This window comes from Xenopus tropicalis, chromosome 3, assembly GCF_000004195.4.
Source record: "Xenopus tropicalis strain Nigerian chromosome 3, UCB_Xtro_10.0, whole genome shotgun sequence".
NCBI classification, from domain to species: Eukaryota; Metazoa; Chordata; class Amphibia; order Anura; family Pipidae; genus Xenopus; species Xenopus tropicalis.
The window spans coordinates 89,440,187-89,456,913 of NC_030679.2; the positions used below are offsets into that span (position 1 = coordinate 89,440,187).

A 16,727-nucleotide genomic window follows, 5' to 3' on the forward strand; every position below is an offset into this window, starting at 1 on the left:
AGAACATCATACCAACAGTAAAATATGGTGGTGGTAGTGTGATGGTCTGGGGTTGTTTTGCTGCTTCAGGACCTGGAAGGCTTGCTGTGATAGATGGAACCATGAGTTCTACTGTCTACCAAAAAATCCTGAAGGAGAATGTCCGGCCATCTGTTCGTCAACTCAAGCTGAAGCGATCTTGGGTGCTGCAGCAGGACAATGACCCAAAACACACCAGCAAATCCACCTCTGAATGGCTGAAGAAAAACAAAATGAAGACTTTGGAGTGGCCTAGTCAAAGTCCTGACCTGAATCCTATTGAGATGTTGTGGCATGACCTTAAAAAGGCAGTTCATGCTAGAAAACCCTCAAATAAAGCTGAATTACAACAATTCTGCAAAGATGAGTGGGCCAAAATTCCTCCAGAGCGCTGTAAAAGACTCGTTGCAAGTTATCGCAAACGCTTGATTGCAGTTATTGCTGCTAAGGGTGGCCCAACCAGTTATTAGGTTCAGGGGGCAATTACTTTTTCACACAGGGCCATGTAGGTTTGGATTTTTTTTCTCCCTAAATAATAAAAACCCTCATTTAAAAACTGCATTTTGTGTTTACTTGTGTTATCTTTGACTAATAGTTAAATGTGTTTGATGATCAGAAACATTTTGTGTGACAAACATGCAAAAGAATAAGAAATCAGGAAGGGGGCAAATAGTTTTTCACACCACTGTATGTGGTGAATCTATTGGCAGTAAAATGCCAAAATGACTTTCCTCCTCCTTTAAAGAATTATTGTGTTCAGAACTAGCAACAATTGGTCAGCAAATCCTGTTTATAGTGATTCCTTGAAGATATCTTGACGTATTAAATAGGGTTCCAGGGATAGGCTAAAGAGCAGCAAGGAAAGAGAGCATCCTTGTCTTGTTCCTTTGAATATTTCTAATAAATCAGATTTCTACCCATGTACCAAAATTAGTTTGGTAAAATTTAGTCTTAGGAATATAATAATTTTATAAAGCTCTTAAAAGGGCCAATTAAGCAAAAGTTTTCCAATCTATCAAAAAGATGTTCCCATTTTTTTTTATTATTTGTGGAAACTCTCCAGTTTGGTATTTTTTTAGGTGTCACGTTGCTAAGGTCCAGTTTGTCATAGGAAATAAGCAGTGGTATGAATGAAAGACAGAAAGATGAATGTAAGAGGGGCTTAAGAGGACGATAGGTCGAAAATGTAACAATAAAAATTAAATTGCAGCCTTAGGAGCAAGAGTTTTTTGGCTTCAAGGGCTCTGTGACCCCCATTTGAAAGTTAGAAAGAGGCAGATGGGGGTGGAAAATAAATAATAGGTTCTAAAAATTTTTTTAAAAAAAGACCAGTTGAAAAGTTCCAAAGAAAAGAATTTTCTATAACATTCTAAAAGTTAACTCATAAGTGAATTTACTCTTTAAATGATGTTCTTGGTTGTTGAATGTCTTAAATGTAACCCTCTCTTACCGTTTCTCTTCTTAGAAAAGGCCTTATATCATCTTCACCTTCTTGTTAGAACATGAGACCCTCTACAAAGGAACCAGGTCCAAGCTACTCACATACTCGTGAACGACTGGTACAGGCAATACCTCCTCGCGTCATTTGCTCTTTGACCTGCGGGGGCCGTGAGTGCCGCTATGAGGGTCCAGAGGGTTGGAGTGAAAAACAGCAAGCTATCCGCGGATTATACTCCTCATGGTACGAAAGCTGAGTATGTTTATCTAGCAGTAACAAATACAGTTATTAGGCATAATTTATTATTGTTTGGTAAAGTGAAAAGTGCAAAAGCAGGCAAAACACTACAATTTCTATCTTGAGCCCAGGTGTGCAACTCTTTGCCCTCACTGAATTTCTATATGCCATGCCAGCATGCTTGCTGCATTTTTATGAATGAGAAATTGCTGAAATCTGTTATTCAGATGGGCAAGGTATTATTGAGCTCCTTACCTACAACTGACAAAGCTACCTTCTGAAACGTACTCCACTTTTTTTTTATCCAACAAGTGCAGCCATTGCACCAGATATAGGCACTATGGGGCACAATTTGGTGCCACTTGGTAGTCTTGCAATTCCTTTCAAGGAAGTAGTAAATGTGCCAAATGTCTTTTTCTCTCAATTGAAAGATTATTTTAAAACGATATAAACTGAACTAATATAAATCTCTTTGGCACTTGCCTGGCTTTTCTGGCTTTGCAAAGCTCTGTACACTATCCTAGGCTCATACTAATAAATTGCAATACTGTTGTTTTCAGTATAAACACATTCCAACTGTAATTTTGGGATTATAGTTAGAATATTATTATTTAGACATATTGATAAATTTCTAACATATTCTGTACCACTATGCAATAGAAGGGTGTATACATCAAACATACAGATTAGGAACTCATATCCAAAGCGCATACTAGTATGTCAGTAGTATGCAACCCCTTTTTGGCTGTAATCAGACAAAGATCATCTAGATAGGCTATAGAGCATGAGGTACACTGGGCTGTATCACACAGGATGGGCTTTCGCTATGTGGAACAATCAAGGGGTGGTAGTGTAACTACAACTCATTAAGGCTGTATGCAAAATAATGAAATAAAAATATGCCCGAAGTATGGAATATGGAAGTGTAGGGTTGAAAGCCAAAGGGGCGTATTAACCCTATGGGCTCCTACTATGGTTTCTGTTATTATCACATTTGCACATGCATAAAGATCACCTTTGTGTAATTGTATATTATTTGGTTAAAATTATTTTTGTGGTTTCAGGGTCACAGAGGAGATCTTGGCAACGAGCCGTCCCTCCACCCGTTTAATGAAAGAACACAAAATCACAGATCAATTTCACAGGTAGGGGTCTCTGGTAAAGTGGAGGGAGGTAATAATATGATCTGGCCTAGTAACTTCCAGTTCATGTAACTGTTTTATGTTTTTTAGCTGTTCTTCTGCTTATCATGCACTATACAGAGATTAGGGTGCAACTATATTGGCATTGCCCCACTTCACATTTGTTTCCAAATTTGATCACCAGAAAAGCTAAAAAATGAGGAGCTTCTTTTCTTAAAGGGATACTATCATGATTGTAAACATTTTATTTCTAAATTACACTGTTTACATAGCAAATAATTCACTCTACCATTTAAAATTTTATTCTTGAACCAAAAAAATGTATTTTTTTTAGCTGTAATATAGGAGTGTAGGCAGCCATCTCAGTGTCTGAACTTTCAGAAGGAGCCAGGATCCATTGGGGTCTGGCATGATGTTGAGAGACTGCTAAATTGATAATGTGGTGCTGTTATTCAAAAAGAGATCCCGTTCTCAGCCTGAAAACTATAGGTCTGGTAGTCTGAAATCAGTAGTAGGAAAGCCTTTGGAAGTGGTAATAAGGCGTAGGATATTTGAATACATTGCAAATCACAATACTATATTTGTTTGTGCCAGGATGGTTTAATGCGTAACAGATCTTGCCAGACTAATATAATTTCCTGTTATGAAAAGGTGTACAGATATCATGACTTTGGGATGGCAGTGCCATCTAGTTGGACTTTGCTAAGGGTGAAGACACACATGGGCCTACTTAGTAGCAGCTACTTGTCAAAGATACTAAACCCCAGAAAATACCCTGCCATAGAAAATACTGAGAATTGCTTCTGGTAAAACACACTTTGAGACAGTAAATGAACAACATTGCCTATTTCTGTAGCTGTGACAAGTAGCTGCTACTAGTAGCTCAGTGTGTCTTTACCCTAAAGCATTTGATACAATACCAAGCAAAAAGTTAACGATAAAATTGAGGGATATCGGACTTGAACATAATATTTGTACTAATTGGACCAGTGTTGTTAGTGGAGTACCGCAGGGGTCAGTCCTTGGTCCTTTGCTTTTTATTATTATTAACATTTATTTATAAAGCGCTAACATATTCCGTAGCGCTGTACATTTTTAACTTCAGTGTTGAAAAGTGCAAAGTTATGTACTTTGGTAGAAATAATTTAAATGCGTCTCTGGTAAGGCCTCACCTTGAGTATGCAGTGCAGTTTTGGGCTCCAGTCCTTAAGAAGGATATTAATGAGCTGGAGAGAGTGCAGAGACGTGCAACTAAACTGGTAAAGGGGATGAAAGGGTTAAACTATGAGGTTAGACTGTCAAGGTTTTCTCTGGGAAAAAAGGTGCTTGCGAGGGGACATGATTACTCTGTACAAGTACTTTGTACATTAGAGGGGATTATGGGCAGATGGTGGTGTTCTTTTTTTCCATTAAAACGATTAATGCACCAGAGGCCACCCCTTTAGATTAGAAGAATGGAACTTTCATTTGAAGCAGTTTTATTGGTTTTTCACGGTGAGGGCAGTGAGGTTGGGGAATGGCCTTCCTAGTGATGTGGTAATGGCAGATTCTGTTAATGCCTTTAATAGGGGCCTGGATGAGTTCTTGAACAAGAATAGTATCCAAGGGCATTGTGATTACTAAAATCTACAGTTACTATTGATGTTGGTATGTATGGTTCATGCATGTGAGTGTATCGATAGGTTGGTATAGGTTTGTGTGTGCTCTGGGGTTTGCTTGGAAGGGTTAAACTTGATGGACTCTGGTCTTTTTATAACCCATCTTAACTATGCACCTATGTTGGTTTAGTAATTAGCAAGTCACAAATAAATCATCAACATAAACAATTGTAATACCAGTAATAACCAAAAAATAATAAAACTTCCGCTACAATTATTACAAAAAAACCCATCCATTTCAAATTATTAGTATTATAAGTAAAACATACACTACAGTTTATGGATCAGAGCAATGGCAGGTGGACCTTGGTGCCAAAAACATTCACATTGCTAGGCAAGTATTTGTATGATTGCTGGGAGTACAATGTGGAAGTCTAGAAGCTACAGTAAGTAGCAGTCAGATCTTTACCTTTACTCTGTGGGTGACCCAGTTTCAAGACTATGAATGGAACTCTTCTTCCCAAATAACTTACTGTATGTCTTTAGGGACATAATAAATATACATCCTATGTTTGTTACAGGTATGCTATACGGTCTGTGATCAGTGCTCAGCAACCTTGGGAACACCCTCATTGTGGGGACCCTCTGGATCCTCAAAGTGGCTTCTCATACAGGCCTCAGGATTTCATGGACTCTGGCAGTAAGTGTGTTTGTGTGCAATGTAAGGGCATCTGAGCAGCATTCTATATATTACCAGATGTGCCTTTATTAAGAATGCATCATTCATTTGGCCAAGGAATGTTTCAGAAATGAATTGTCGTTACACTAAACTAAATTTGAACACTAATTTGCCTATTAAGAATTTGAATAACAAGCAGAAAAATAATCTGTAAATAAAAAAATGCCTTCCATTGTCCAGTATATCAAAATCACATGAATTTAAGGGTGCCGGTTCCATTTAGTCAAATTTGAATCCTGCAAAAGTGAATCCTGGATTTGTTGCATCCATAGCCAAATATTTCTGGTTTTGCTGCTTTGTACATATGTTTCCTGCATTGTAGGGTGAGGTGGGCACATTTGTTTGATGTCTAATTCAGAGGAGTCAAACTTCTGGGCCCCCCAAGGGCCCAATCCCCAGTTTCTATTGGATGACACCAAAAGATGACATCTTTTGATGGGGCTGTCTTTGTGGGGGTTTATTTATCCCAATGGATTATTAGAAGATTCATGGAAGAAGGCTTAGAAGTAAGTGTTATACTCCGTTTGGGATGAACCGAAGTGAGTGAGTGACATTTTATGAAATTTAACGTTAGTTTATATGCAAATAGGTTACCCATATCATTATTGCTGCAGTTTGTAATGTGATTAAAGTGGCCATCAAAATGATGTTAAATAAGCCAAAATCACTGACCTATATTTCCCTTTATGTTTTCATACTGTAATCCACTTTATTTATCCCTGTTATAATTTTCTGCTATAAATTAATTTGTTACTTTGTGTGAGACATTTTTGTGTGCATTAGCCTCACTCTGTTACTGTGCTCTTTATAGTTTCTTTCTATAGTTTTGGTCTCCCTGATTTTGGTGTGGTCCCAGTTCCGCGGATTCTGGATGCAGTCAAGGTCATTGCTTTTGCTCTGAGAGAGGGGAGAGTGGCTATTCATTGCCATGCAGGACTGGGCCGAACAGGTAACTGCTATAACTGCACCATCAAGCACTATAAGCTTTAGGGGCTGATCGAACATAATTCAGTTCTGTGATTTCTATTAGTCTTGGGGTTTTGCATGCACCAAAAGTTGTTAAAAAATACCCTTTTTCAGTTTCCTTTGATTAAACAAAACATCACTTTTGTACTTTCTAAATTGTTCCTTGCATTATGCCTTAGAACTGGAAACCTTAACCTATGGGTCAACACCATCAAACTGAGACTGTTTTAAGTGTTGCCCATGATTCCCTAGGATATAAGTATGGGATCTTTTATCCAGAAACTCATTATCCAGAAAGCTTTTACTTATGGGAAGGCCGTTTCCCATAGAGTCCATTTTAAAAAAATAATTCTAATTCTAATTTAATTCTTCTAATTTCTTTTCCTCTGTAATAAAACAGTAGCTTATACATGATGAACTAGTCTGCAAAAATGCTTATTGGTGGCAAAACAATCCTATTGGGTTTATTAGTCTAAATGTTTTCAAGCAGACTTAAATTATGGTAATCCAAATTACAGAAAGAAAACCCCAGGTCCTAAGCTTTCAGGATAATAAATCCTATACCTATAATGTGAAAATGTCCTTCCTAAAGTCGATTTTTACTAAAAGAGAATGGAGGTAAGAACTTAGCCATATTTTTACTCTTTAAAGCAGTGCTGATGGGGATATGTCTTTCCATTTCAGGAGTCCTCATAGCTTGTTATTTGGTGTATGCCTGTCGTGTTTGCGCAGCTGACGCAATACGTTTTGTTCGTTTGCGCCGTCCTGGCTCCATTCAAACAGCTTCCCAGTTGTCTCGGGTGCATGAGTTTGCTATGTTTTTGAGCTCTCAATGGCCTGTCTTCCCTTGCACACCTCCATGTATTACAAGATTTACCTTATCACAGTATTTGATCCGCCAACGGCATCTCCTTCATGGGCAGGAGGCTCGGTGCTTCCGTCACCTTCCAAAGCCTGTGGTGGTCACATGCCGTAGATTGGTACAGCTCGCTGGTGGGAGAAGAGGATGTGGGGGCCCCTGGGTCCAGTTGGAGAGGGAAGCTGCACACAAACTGCTGCGCCAGGTTATTATAAGGGCTGCCAAGGAACCCTCAAACATTTGTGAATTTCAACCAGCCTGTGAGGATGATGAAAATGAACAAGAGCAAGCAGCAAGAAGAAGGAGGGCGATGCTGAAAACTCAGATCAGCTATGATACTGGAATCCTGCAACTGCTGCTCACTGGAAGCACAGTAGTAAGTGGCTGGATAAGGGCACAGAAGGAGTCATTTCTATTCTATCGTGCTGTTTGCACCTGATTGCCCAAGAAAACGTTTTGTCTCTTGCTGTGAGTTTATATGTTCAGGTACATAGTGATATAGTTTACTTTTACTAGGGCCGAATACTGAACCAAATCCGAATCCTAATTAGCATATGCTAGTTTTGGATGGGTCAAATCTGGGAAAAATGGGAAAAATTTTCAACTTCTGTGTTTACGTGACAAAAAGTCATGTGATTTTTAGGATTCAGATTTGGTTCGCCCAGAGGCATGGATTTGGGTCAAATCCGAATCCTACCGAAAAAGGAAGAATCTTAGCCGAATTCCAAAACGAATCCTGGATTCGGTGCATCCCTGACTTTTATATTTAAGTCTTTTTTCTAGGACATCTGTAGGAAACACCTTTATGGTGTATATTTAACATAGACCCATTATAGTTTGAGTGTAGTTTGCTATGTTGTGCACTTGAGCGTCTTTTTTCTTTCTCTGTGTTTGTGTGTATATATATATACATATATACAGTGGTGTGAAAAACTATTTGCCCCCTTCCTGATTTCTTATTCTTTTGCATGTTTGTCACACTTAAATGTTTCTGCTCATCAAAAACCATTAACTATTAGTCAAAGATAACATAATTGAACACAAAATGCAGTTTTTAAATGAAGGTTTACGTTATTAAGGGAGAAAAAAAACTCCAAATCTACATGGCCCTGTGTGAAAAAGTGATTGCCCCCCTTGTAAAAAATAACTTAACTGTGGTTTATCAATTTCAATTTTCAATTTCAATATCAATTTCTGTAGTCACCCCCAGGCCTGATTACTGCCACACCTGTTTCAATCAAGAAATCACTTAAATAGGAGCTACCTGACACAGAGAAGTAGACCAAAAGCACCTCAAAAGCTACACATCATGCCAAGATCCAAAGAAATTCAGGAACAAATGAGAACAAAAGTAATTGAGATCTATCAGTCTGGTAAAGGTTATAAAGCCATTTCTAAAGCTTTGGGACTCCAGCGAACCACAGTGAGAGCCATTATCCACAAATGGCAAAAACATGGAACAGTGGTGAACCTTCCCAGGAGTGGCCGGCCGACCAAAATTACCCCAAGAGCGCAGAGACAACTCATCCGAGAGGCCACAAAAGACCCCAGGACAACATCTAAAGAACTGCAGGCCTCACTTGCCTCAATTAAGGTCAGTGTTCACGACTCCACCATAAGAAAGAGACTGGGCAAAAACGGCCTGCATGGCAGATTTCCAAGGCGCAAACCACTTTTAAGCAAAAAGAACATTAAGGCTTGTCTCAATTTTGCTAAAAAACATCTCAATGATTGCCAAGACTTTTGGGAAAATACCTTGTGGACCTACGAGACAAAAGTTGAACTTTTTGGAAGGTGCGTGTCCCGTTACATCTGGCGTAAAAGTAACACAGCATTTCAGAAAAAGAACATCATACCAACAGTAAAATATGGTGGCGGTAGTGTGATGGTCTGGGGTTGTTTTGCTGCTTCAGGACCTGGAAGGCTTGCTGTGATAGGTGGAACCATGAATTCTACTGTCTACCAAAAAATCCTGAAGGAGAATGTCCGGCCATCTGTTCGTCAACTCAAGCTGAAGCGATCTTGGGTGCTGCAGCAGGACAATGACCCAAAACAAACCAGCAAATCCACCTCTGAATGGCTGAAGAAAAACAAAATGAAAACTTTGGAGTGGCCTAGTCAAAGTCCTGACCTGAATCCTATTGAGATGTTGTGGCATGACCTTAAAAAGGCGGTTCATGCTAGAAAACCCTCAAATAAAGCTGAATTACAACAATTCTGCAAAGATGAGTGGGCCAAAATTCCTCCAGAGCGCTGTAAAAGACTCGTTGCAAGTTATCGCAAACGCTTGATTGCAGTTATTGCTGCTAAGGGTGGCCCAACCAGTTATTAGGTTCAGGGGGCAATTACTTTTTCACACAGGGCCATGTAGGTTTGGATTTTTTTTCTCCCTAAATAATAAAAACCCTCATTTAAAAACTGCATTTTGTGTTTACTTGTGTTATCTTTGACTAATAGTTAAATGTGTTTGATGATCAGAAACATTTTGTGTGACAAACATGCAAAAGAATAAGAAATCAGGAAGGGGGCAAATAGTTTTTCACACCACTGTATATTTGTAGTGAACAAAAATGATCCTTTATTTGTGCAAAATCAACATTTTGGTCCCCAAACCTGGACCTTTCTCAAGATGCCTCAACTGTGCACCACCCCCTACTCTAAATACCCTGAGTGTGGAAAAAAGGCATCAAAAGATGTCACAGTATGTCATATACACCTGGATAAATAAAACATAACCTTATGAATAGAATAGAAAAAGAAAAACCCAAGAAAAATTCCAGCCTTACACCTGCAAGAAACTAAACATAAAGCAACTGTATCTATTTAAGTGAATACAAACATTAGTGTAGTCGCTGTATAAGTGTAACCAATTCTCTAAACCCATACAACCAAATTATATCTGGGAGTCTGGTACAGAGCAGGGCAAGATGCCGTATATTTTCAACAATAAGGGTTAGCCACCACATCGGTACATACCGGGGAACGTTGATTTTGCACAAATAAAGGATCATTTTTTTCACTACAAAGTCCTGTGAGTGCTGTGTCCATTCCACTATTATATATGTGCCCCATGTATTATTGAGTGTCAGGTATGTTTTTTGTGTAAGTTTGTTCCTGACTTGGACAGTGGGTAGTTTTTCTTTATGTATGTACCTCTGTATATCTCTAGCTACATTTTTATTTGTGTTACAAGCTTGCCTATAAGCTGTAAGAAGCTTTCCTGTATTGTATGTTTTCTGTTTTCCTAGGTAGAGAATGGCAGTAGTGGAATGCCCAGCTTTGATGTGAAGCACTCACAACACAGCCAGACAAGGGCAGGCAACTATGACACAAATGTGAGTTTAATACCCAGTAAATCAAGGCTAGTGTATAAGCTTACTGCTCAGCGCTGATTTCTTTTGAAGTGATTAGGGGAATGCCTCCACATGCATAGGTCCTAGCTGACCTCAGTACCATTTCAAGTCTGTCTAGCCCTTTTTCCACTGTGGACAACCATTTATTATTTCTATAACAATAAATATGGGAAAACTACTCCACTGGGTCATTCGAAAGTAAGGTCACACTCTGCTAAACTCAACAAATGTCAGCACAATGCACATTTGTGGGGGGATATTTCCAGCTTTCCAATGCAAATGCTTTCTGTAACATGATATAAAGTAATTGTTCCCAGTTCCGAGTGCATTTGCTGCTATCCTTCTGCCATATTATATTTTCTTTATCTAGTGTATATGTGTGCCAGATATTTCCATGTATTTCAAAGGTAGCAGAATATAAGGGAGCAATGATTGCATAAAGCCATCTTTTATTGGTGGTCTTAAGGAATAATTTTGATGCTATATATATGTCTGTTTACAGGGTGAAGACATGGCTGAGCAAATACCTCTCATGACTCCCCAACATATATTGTGTGTTGCAGAAGCTTTGGCTGATGTGAATGAACCAGACAATGAAACATGCCAAAAAGTGCAAATTCTTCAGGTTAGAAAAGTAAAAATCTTTCAAAATGGGTGGATATGTTCCAAATTACTGGTTCCCCAATACAGTAGATTGATGATGGTCTGTACTGTTTGTGGATCACTGCTTTTGTTTTGATGCTGGCCGGTATACTAATAGTAAAACCAGGTGCTACAGTTGTAAATACAATATATTCAACTTATGTGATTTAATCATTTTATAAAACTTGACAGTTTATCAGCTTAGTGGTAACTGTTACATAGTTACATAGGGTTGAAAAAAGACCATTGTCCATCAAGTTCAACCCATCCGAGTAAACCCAGCACACAACCTATACTAACCAATCTATACACTCACATACATAAACTATATATATACAACCAGTAATACTAACTGTAGATATTAGTATCACAATAGCCTTGGATATTCTGCTTGTTCAAAAACTCATCCAGGCCCCTCTTAAAGGCATTAACAGAGTCTGCCATTACCACATCACTAGGAAGGGCATTCCACAGCCTCACTGCCCTCACCGTGAAAAACCACCTACGCTGCTTCAAATGGAAGCTCCGTTCCTCTAATCTATAGGGGTGACCTCTGGTGCGCTGATTGTTTTTATGGGAAAAAAGAACATCCCCCAACTGCCTATAATCCCCTCTAATGTACTTGTACAGAGTAATCATGTCCCCTCGCAAGCGCCTCTTTTCCAGAGAAAACAACCCCAACCTCGACAGTCTAACCTCATAGCTTAAATCTTCCATCCCCTTTACCAGTTTAGTTGCACGTCTCTGCACTCTCTCCAGCTCATTAATATCCTTCTTAAGGACTGGAGCCCAAAACTGCACTGCATACTCAAGGTGAGGCCTTACCAGGGACCTATAAAGCGGCAAAAATATGTCCTCATCCCTTGAGTCAATGCCCTTTTTTTATACAGGACAGCACTTTATTTGCTGTAGTAGCCACAGAATGACACTGCCTGGAATTGGACAACTTGTGATCTACAAAAACCCCTAGATCCTTCTCCATTAAGGAAACCCCCAACACACTACCATTCAGTAGATAGTTCGCGTTTATATTATTCCTACCAAAGTGCATAACTTTGCACTTGTCAACATTGAACCTCATTTTCCAGTTTGCTGCCCAGTTTTCCAATTTTGTCAAATCGCTCTGCAAAGCGGCAGCATCCTGCATGGAACTTATAGTTTTGCACAATTTAGTGTCATCAGCAAAAATAGAAACAGTACTCTCTATGCCCACCTCCAGGTCATTAATAAACAAGTTAAAAAGCAAAGGACCAAGGACTGACCCCTGCGGTACTCTACTAACCACACTGGCCCAATTAGAAAATGTTCCATTTACCACCACTCTTTGTACTCTATCCTTCAGCCAGTTTTCTATCCAATTACAAATATTATGTTCTAGGCCAATATTCCTCAATTTGATCATTAACCTTCTGTGAGGTACTGTATCAAATGCTTTAGCAAAATCTAAGTAGATGACATCAACTGCCATTCCAGCATCAAGGTTCCTGCTCACCTCCTCATAAAAGGCAACTAAATTAGTCTGGCAAGATCTGTTACGCATAAAACCATGCTGGCACAAACTAATAGTATTGTGAACTGCAATGTATTCATCTATCCTATCCCTTATTACCCCTTCCAGAAGCTTTCCTACTACTGATGTCAGACTAACAGGCCTATAGTTTTCAGGCTGAGAACGAGATCCCTTTTTAAATAATGGCACCACATTAGCAATCCGCCAGTCTCTCGGCACCATGCCAAACCTCAACGAATCCTGGAAAATTATGTGAAGAGGCTTGGCAATCACAGCGCTCAGCTCATTTAATACCCTGGGATGAATCCCTGTGAAACTCTGAATGCAAAACAAATTTATGGAGGTCTCCAAAAATACCTAAGGGTGAAGACACATGGAGCTACTTAGTAGCAGCTACTTGTCATGGCTATTGAACACCAGAACATACTCTGCCATAGACATAGTTACATGGTTACATAGGGTTGAAAAAAGACCAGAGTCCATCAAGTTCAACCCATCCAAGTAAACCCAGCACACACAACCTTATACTTACCAATACTAACAGGCCTATAGTTTTCAGGCTGAGAAGGGGATCCCTTTTTAAATAACGGCACCTCATTCGCAATTCACCAGTCTCTCGGCACCATGCCAGACCTCAACGAATCCTGAAATATTAAGTGAAGAGGTTTGGCAATCACAGTGCTCAGCTCATTTAATACCCTGTGATGAATCCCATCCGGTCCTGGACCTTTGTTTACCTTTACATGTTCAAGTCTCTTTTGAATTTCCCCTCGAGTGACCCATGCGTCAGTAGCTAAATTACTAGAACTGGGCATATTAAAAGGAAAGCCTTCATTAGCTGGCTCCTCAGATGTATAGACAGATGAAAAATAAGAGTTAGACAATACTAATAATTGCCTCTGCTAAAACACACATAGAGACAATTATTAGTAAATGATCAGCATTGTCTATTTTAGTAGCCGTGATAAGTATCTGCTACTAGTAGCTTTATGTGTCTTTACCCTAAAAGGTCAGTGTCAATTTGGATTCTTATGCTAATTAGTATATGGACAACCCCTTTTGTAAAGGGGTCAGTATTTGGCCACATCCTAAATGGATGGGACCTTAATACCTTGTCTCATTTTTCCTGCAGAGGCTTTTGAATGAGGAGGGAGCATGGGCAGCAGTTTCCACAGAGAGTAATCCCAAAGTTCTTAGCACCCTGCTTTGGGACTGGCTGTATCAACTCAAGGTTTGATTCTCTGTATTTATTTTTATTGCCATTAATTAATAAATCTTAAAGCATTCTAAACACTTGTACTAGATTTCAGCATGTGTGTTCTTGTCTGTGCCTTCATCTTCAGCTGAGACTCTTGAGAGCCCAACTGCAACCTGTGTGTTGCCTGTTGCATTGCATCGGGTGCTGAGGTTGATGTAACACATTGTCACAAATTATAAAAGTGTTTGCAGCAGCTTGTACCCTTCACACCAACATATGTTCTTTTTAAAATAACAATAGTTTTATCTCCTTCTGTTCACCTTGTGCTTAACTCATCAGATCAACCCTGGTATTCCTTGAATATAGATTGCAGAATTGTTGGAGTCGTCCTAGGTATATTGCTTAGTAAATCTACCTACAGTGTACTTGCCAAATCTACATCTCTTTGTTGTATATATGTACCTAGGAGCCTGTGTTAACACTGGAGGATGTAAACCTTTTTTGTGATGGAGACTGGAGAGAACACCTTAAAAGACTAAACCGGGTGAGAATCCTATCTCCACATAATTTTTACTGCTATAATGTAAAATCAAAAATCACTGTTCCTCAAAAGCTAAGAATGCCGGTGGCTCAAATTCAGCACAATGGGCACTACGCCCAAGTGCTTACATTCATAAAAAATCTATATGCAGCTATTGAATCCAGGACATGTACTCCTATCATAGCTAATGTCACTGACTCCTCCTCCAGCTCCTGAAATGAGTTGGAGGAATCCTCCACCAAACCAAACAATGAATACCAAACAAATTCCAAACCCTATAATATTCAGCAAAAATAAGTTGCCTCTATTTGACTATCACATTTCATGTTATTAAAGGGGGAGTTCACCTATATTAACATTATCATGTGCGTTTGTGTTTCTTTTTGTAAGCTGTCTGCCAGGGTCACTCGGTTGCCTGGCAAACAGGAATACTTATTAAAGCACAGGCAAGGTTAACAAGGCAAGGCAGAAGGTAGGCACTGGTAAACACAGCAAGGCAGGAAAAATCCAAGGTTCAGCACACATGGGGTAACACAGCACAAAGGCCAGAGTCCAGGCTGGCAATGTCAGACAGCAAAGGGACACTACCATAAAAGCACCACATCACACATTTAAATCCAGAAGAAAAAAATCATGTGAATAATACATTATACAACATTATAGTTACTGTTACTTCATAATTGCTTGTGGTCCAGTTGAGTCTTGCTTCCATTCATTCTTCATACTGACTTTCATACTACCTGGTTGCTAGGATGAGTGGGACCAGATAGCCTTTTTCAGATTCCAAACCAGGGAGCTTCTTAGTAAAAAGTTTTAAAAAAGCACATGTACACAAAACAGAACAATACTTACATCATACTAAAATTTAGTTATAAATTGAACTACCCCTTCAACAATTTGAATTCAGTTTGGCATTTTGAATCCTACAATAAATTTGGCAGAATCACCAAATTAATACTTGGTCTAGATCATTCCTAATGAAAAAAGGCAGATGTTTCTTATCACAGAGACAAGTGGGGTTGCACCAAATATAGCATCACTGCATTAATACATTACTTTTTTTGTATTTTTTTTTTTTTTTTGTATTTTTTGTCCCTCTGTCTGTGTATTGCAGTGTCAGGGAGAGACTCTTTGCTGCCTCCTACAGTGTGTCAGTAAACTCCCATCTCTACTGCCTCAGATGGAAGAGATGGTCATAATAAGACTTGTCAGAGCTCTGACACAGGTGAGTAGCCTAAGGGTGAAGACACTCAGAGATAACTAGTAGCAGCTACTTATCAAGGCTACTAAACGCCAGAAAATACCCTGCCATAGACAATACTGAGAATTGCCTCTGATAAAACACAGATAGGGACAATTATCAGTAAATGATCACCACTGTCTATTTTATTAGCCGTGACAAATAGCTGTACTAATAGCTCCGTGTGTCTTCACCCTAACAAATGTCACTTTGTGCATGTATCTGTCTGTTTATTCCAGCAGTTGTCTGACTTCATCTGTATTTTCCCATGCAGCTTCCTACAAATGCTCAAGAGTTGCCTTCCAACATCATCTCAAGACTGCACACTGTTGTTTCAGAGATAAGAGTTCAAGGTGTCTCTGCCATGGGTGTACGAAGATAAGTTACTAGAGTCAACTTCAGCTAACTGAGACTGAGAGGAAAGCCTTGAACAACATTAAATACAAAGGGCAGTTAACACAGAGTGAAGCAGAAAGAATCTGCACAGAAGCAATGTAATAGATGCAGAACATTTCCCATGGCAAACCCATACAAATAAACAAAGTGTGTTTAAGCTGGCTGTATAGTGGTGGATTGTACAATTTCGTTGACTGATTTGTATAGTCACTGGTTGGTATTTGGTATCTGGTTGGTCACTTTTGTTGTTATATTTGCTATTACCATACCGATTATCAGTTATACAAACTACGCTGTCTTTGGCATCATAAGCCAACCCTAAACATGTTGGGCCTGCACTTCCACACAGCAATCCAATAGTCACTGATCCAGTCTGCTGGCTTTTGGCAATTCTAAAAAATAGCACATGTAGCCAGCTTTACAATGTTATTCTGGAAAACCATTAGTTCATAAATATGTGGAATATTCTGCAAGCTTAAAGTAAAAGTAGGGATGCTCCGAATTCAGGATTTAGTTTGGGATTCAGGCAAGATTCTGCCTTTTTCAGCAGGATTCAGATTCAGCCAAATACACGTGCCTGGCTGAAGTGAATCTGAATCCTTAAAATTACATGACTTTTCATGACATAAACAGGGAAGCTGAAAGTTCTTAACAGCACGCGGTTCTCTTTAGCACTTCCATTGCCTAATTTGCCCATGCAAATTAGGATTCTGATTTGGTTCAGTATTCATCAGCGTGTTTCACAAAATAACATAAATAATGTACCCCCTATTATAAAATATAAGGCCTTTGGCCTTGTACTTTTGTATGGTCATGGAACTCCTCAGTGACTTCTAAAATCCTCACATTT

General features: G+C 39.1%; 1 protein-coding gene across 2 annotated transcripts in view; it reads left to right on the forward strand.

Moving 5' to 3' along the window:
* LOC101732395 (protein tyrosine phosphatase domain-containing protein 1-like) overlaps positions 1-16,040 on the forward strand; it is an 18,871-nt gene extending 2,831 nt beyond the window's left edge. The window contains exons 2-12 of one of the 2 annotated variants that reach the window (XM_004913065.4): positions 1,484-1,699; positions 2,758-2,838; positions 5,015-5,133; positions 5,984-6,121; positions 6,823-7,373; positions 10,246-10,332; positions 10,853-10,975; positions 13,635-13,733; positions 14,167-14,244; positions 15,356-15,466; positions 15,756-16,040. In XM_004913065.4, coding sequence (XP_004913122.1) covers positions 1,521-1,699; positions 2,758-2,838; positions 5,015-5,133; positions 5,984-6,121; positions 6,823-7,373; positions 10,246-10,332; positions 10,853-10,975; positions 13,635-13,733; positions 14,167-14,244; positions 15,356-15,466; positions 15,756-15,863 — 1,674 coding nt within the window. In that variant the 5' untranslated portion in view covers positions 1,484-1,520 and the 3' untranslated portion in view covers positions 15,864-16,040. Of the gene's footprint in view, positions 1-696; positions 1,700-2,757; positions 2,839-5,014; positions 5,134-5,983; positions 6,122-6,822; positions 7,374-10,245; positions 10,333-10,852; positions 10,976-13,634; positions 13,734-14,166; positions 14,245-15,355; positions 15,467-15,755 lie in introns of those variants that run through there. The other variant, XM_012960074.3, reaches the window with a different exon arrangement.
* The last annotated feature ends 687 nt before the right edge of the window (positions 16,041-16,727 follow it).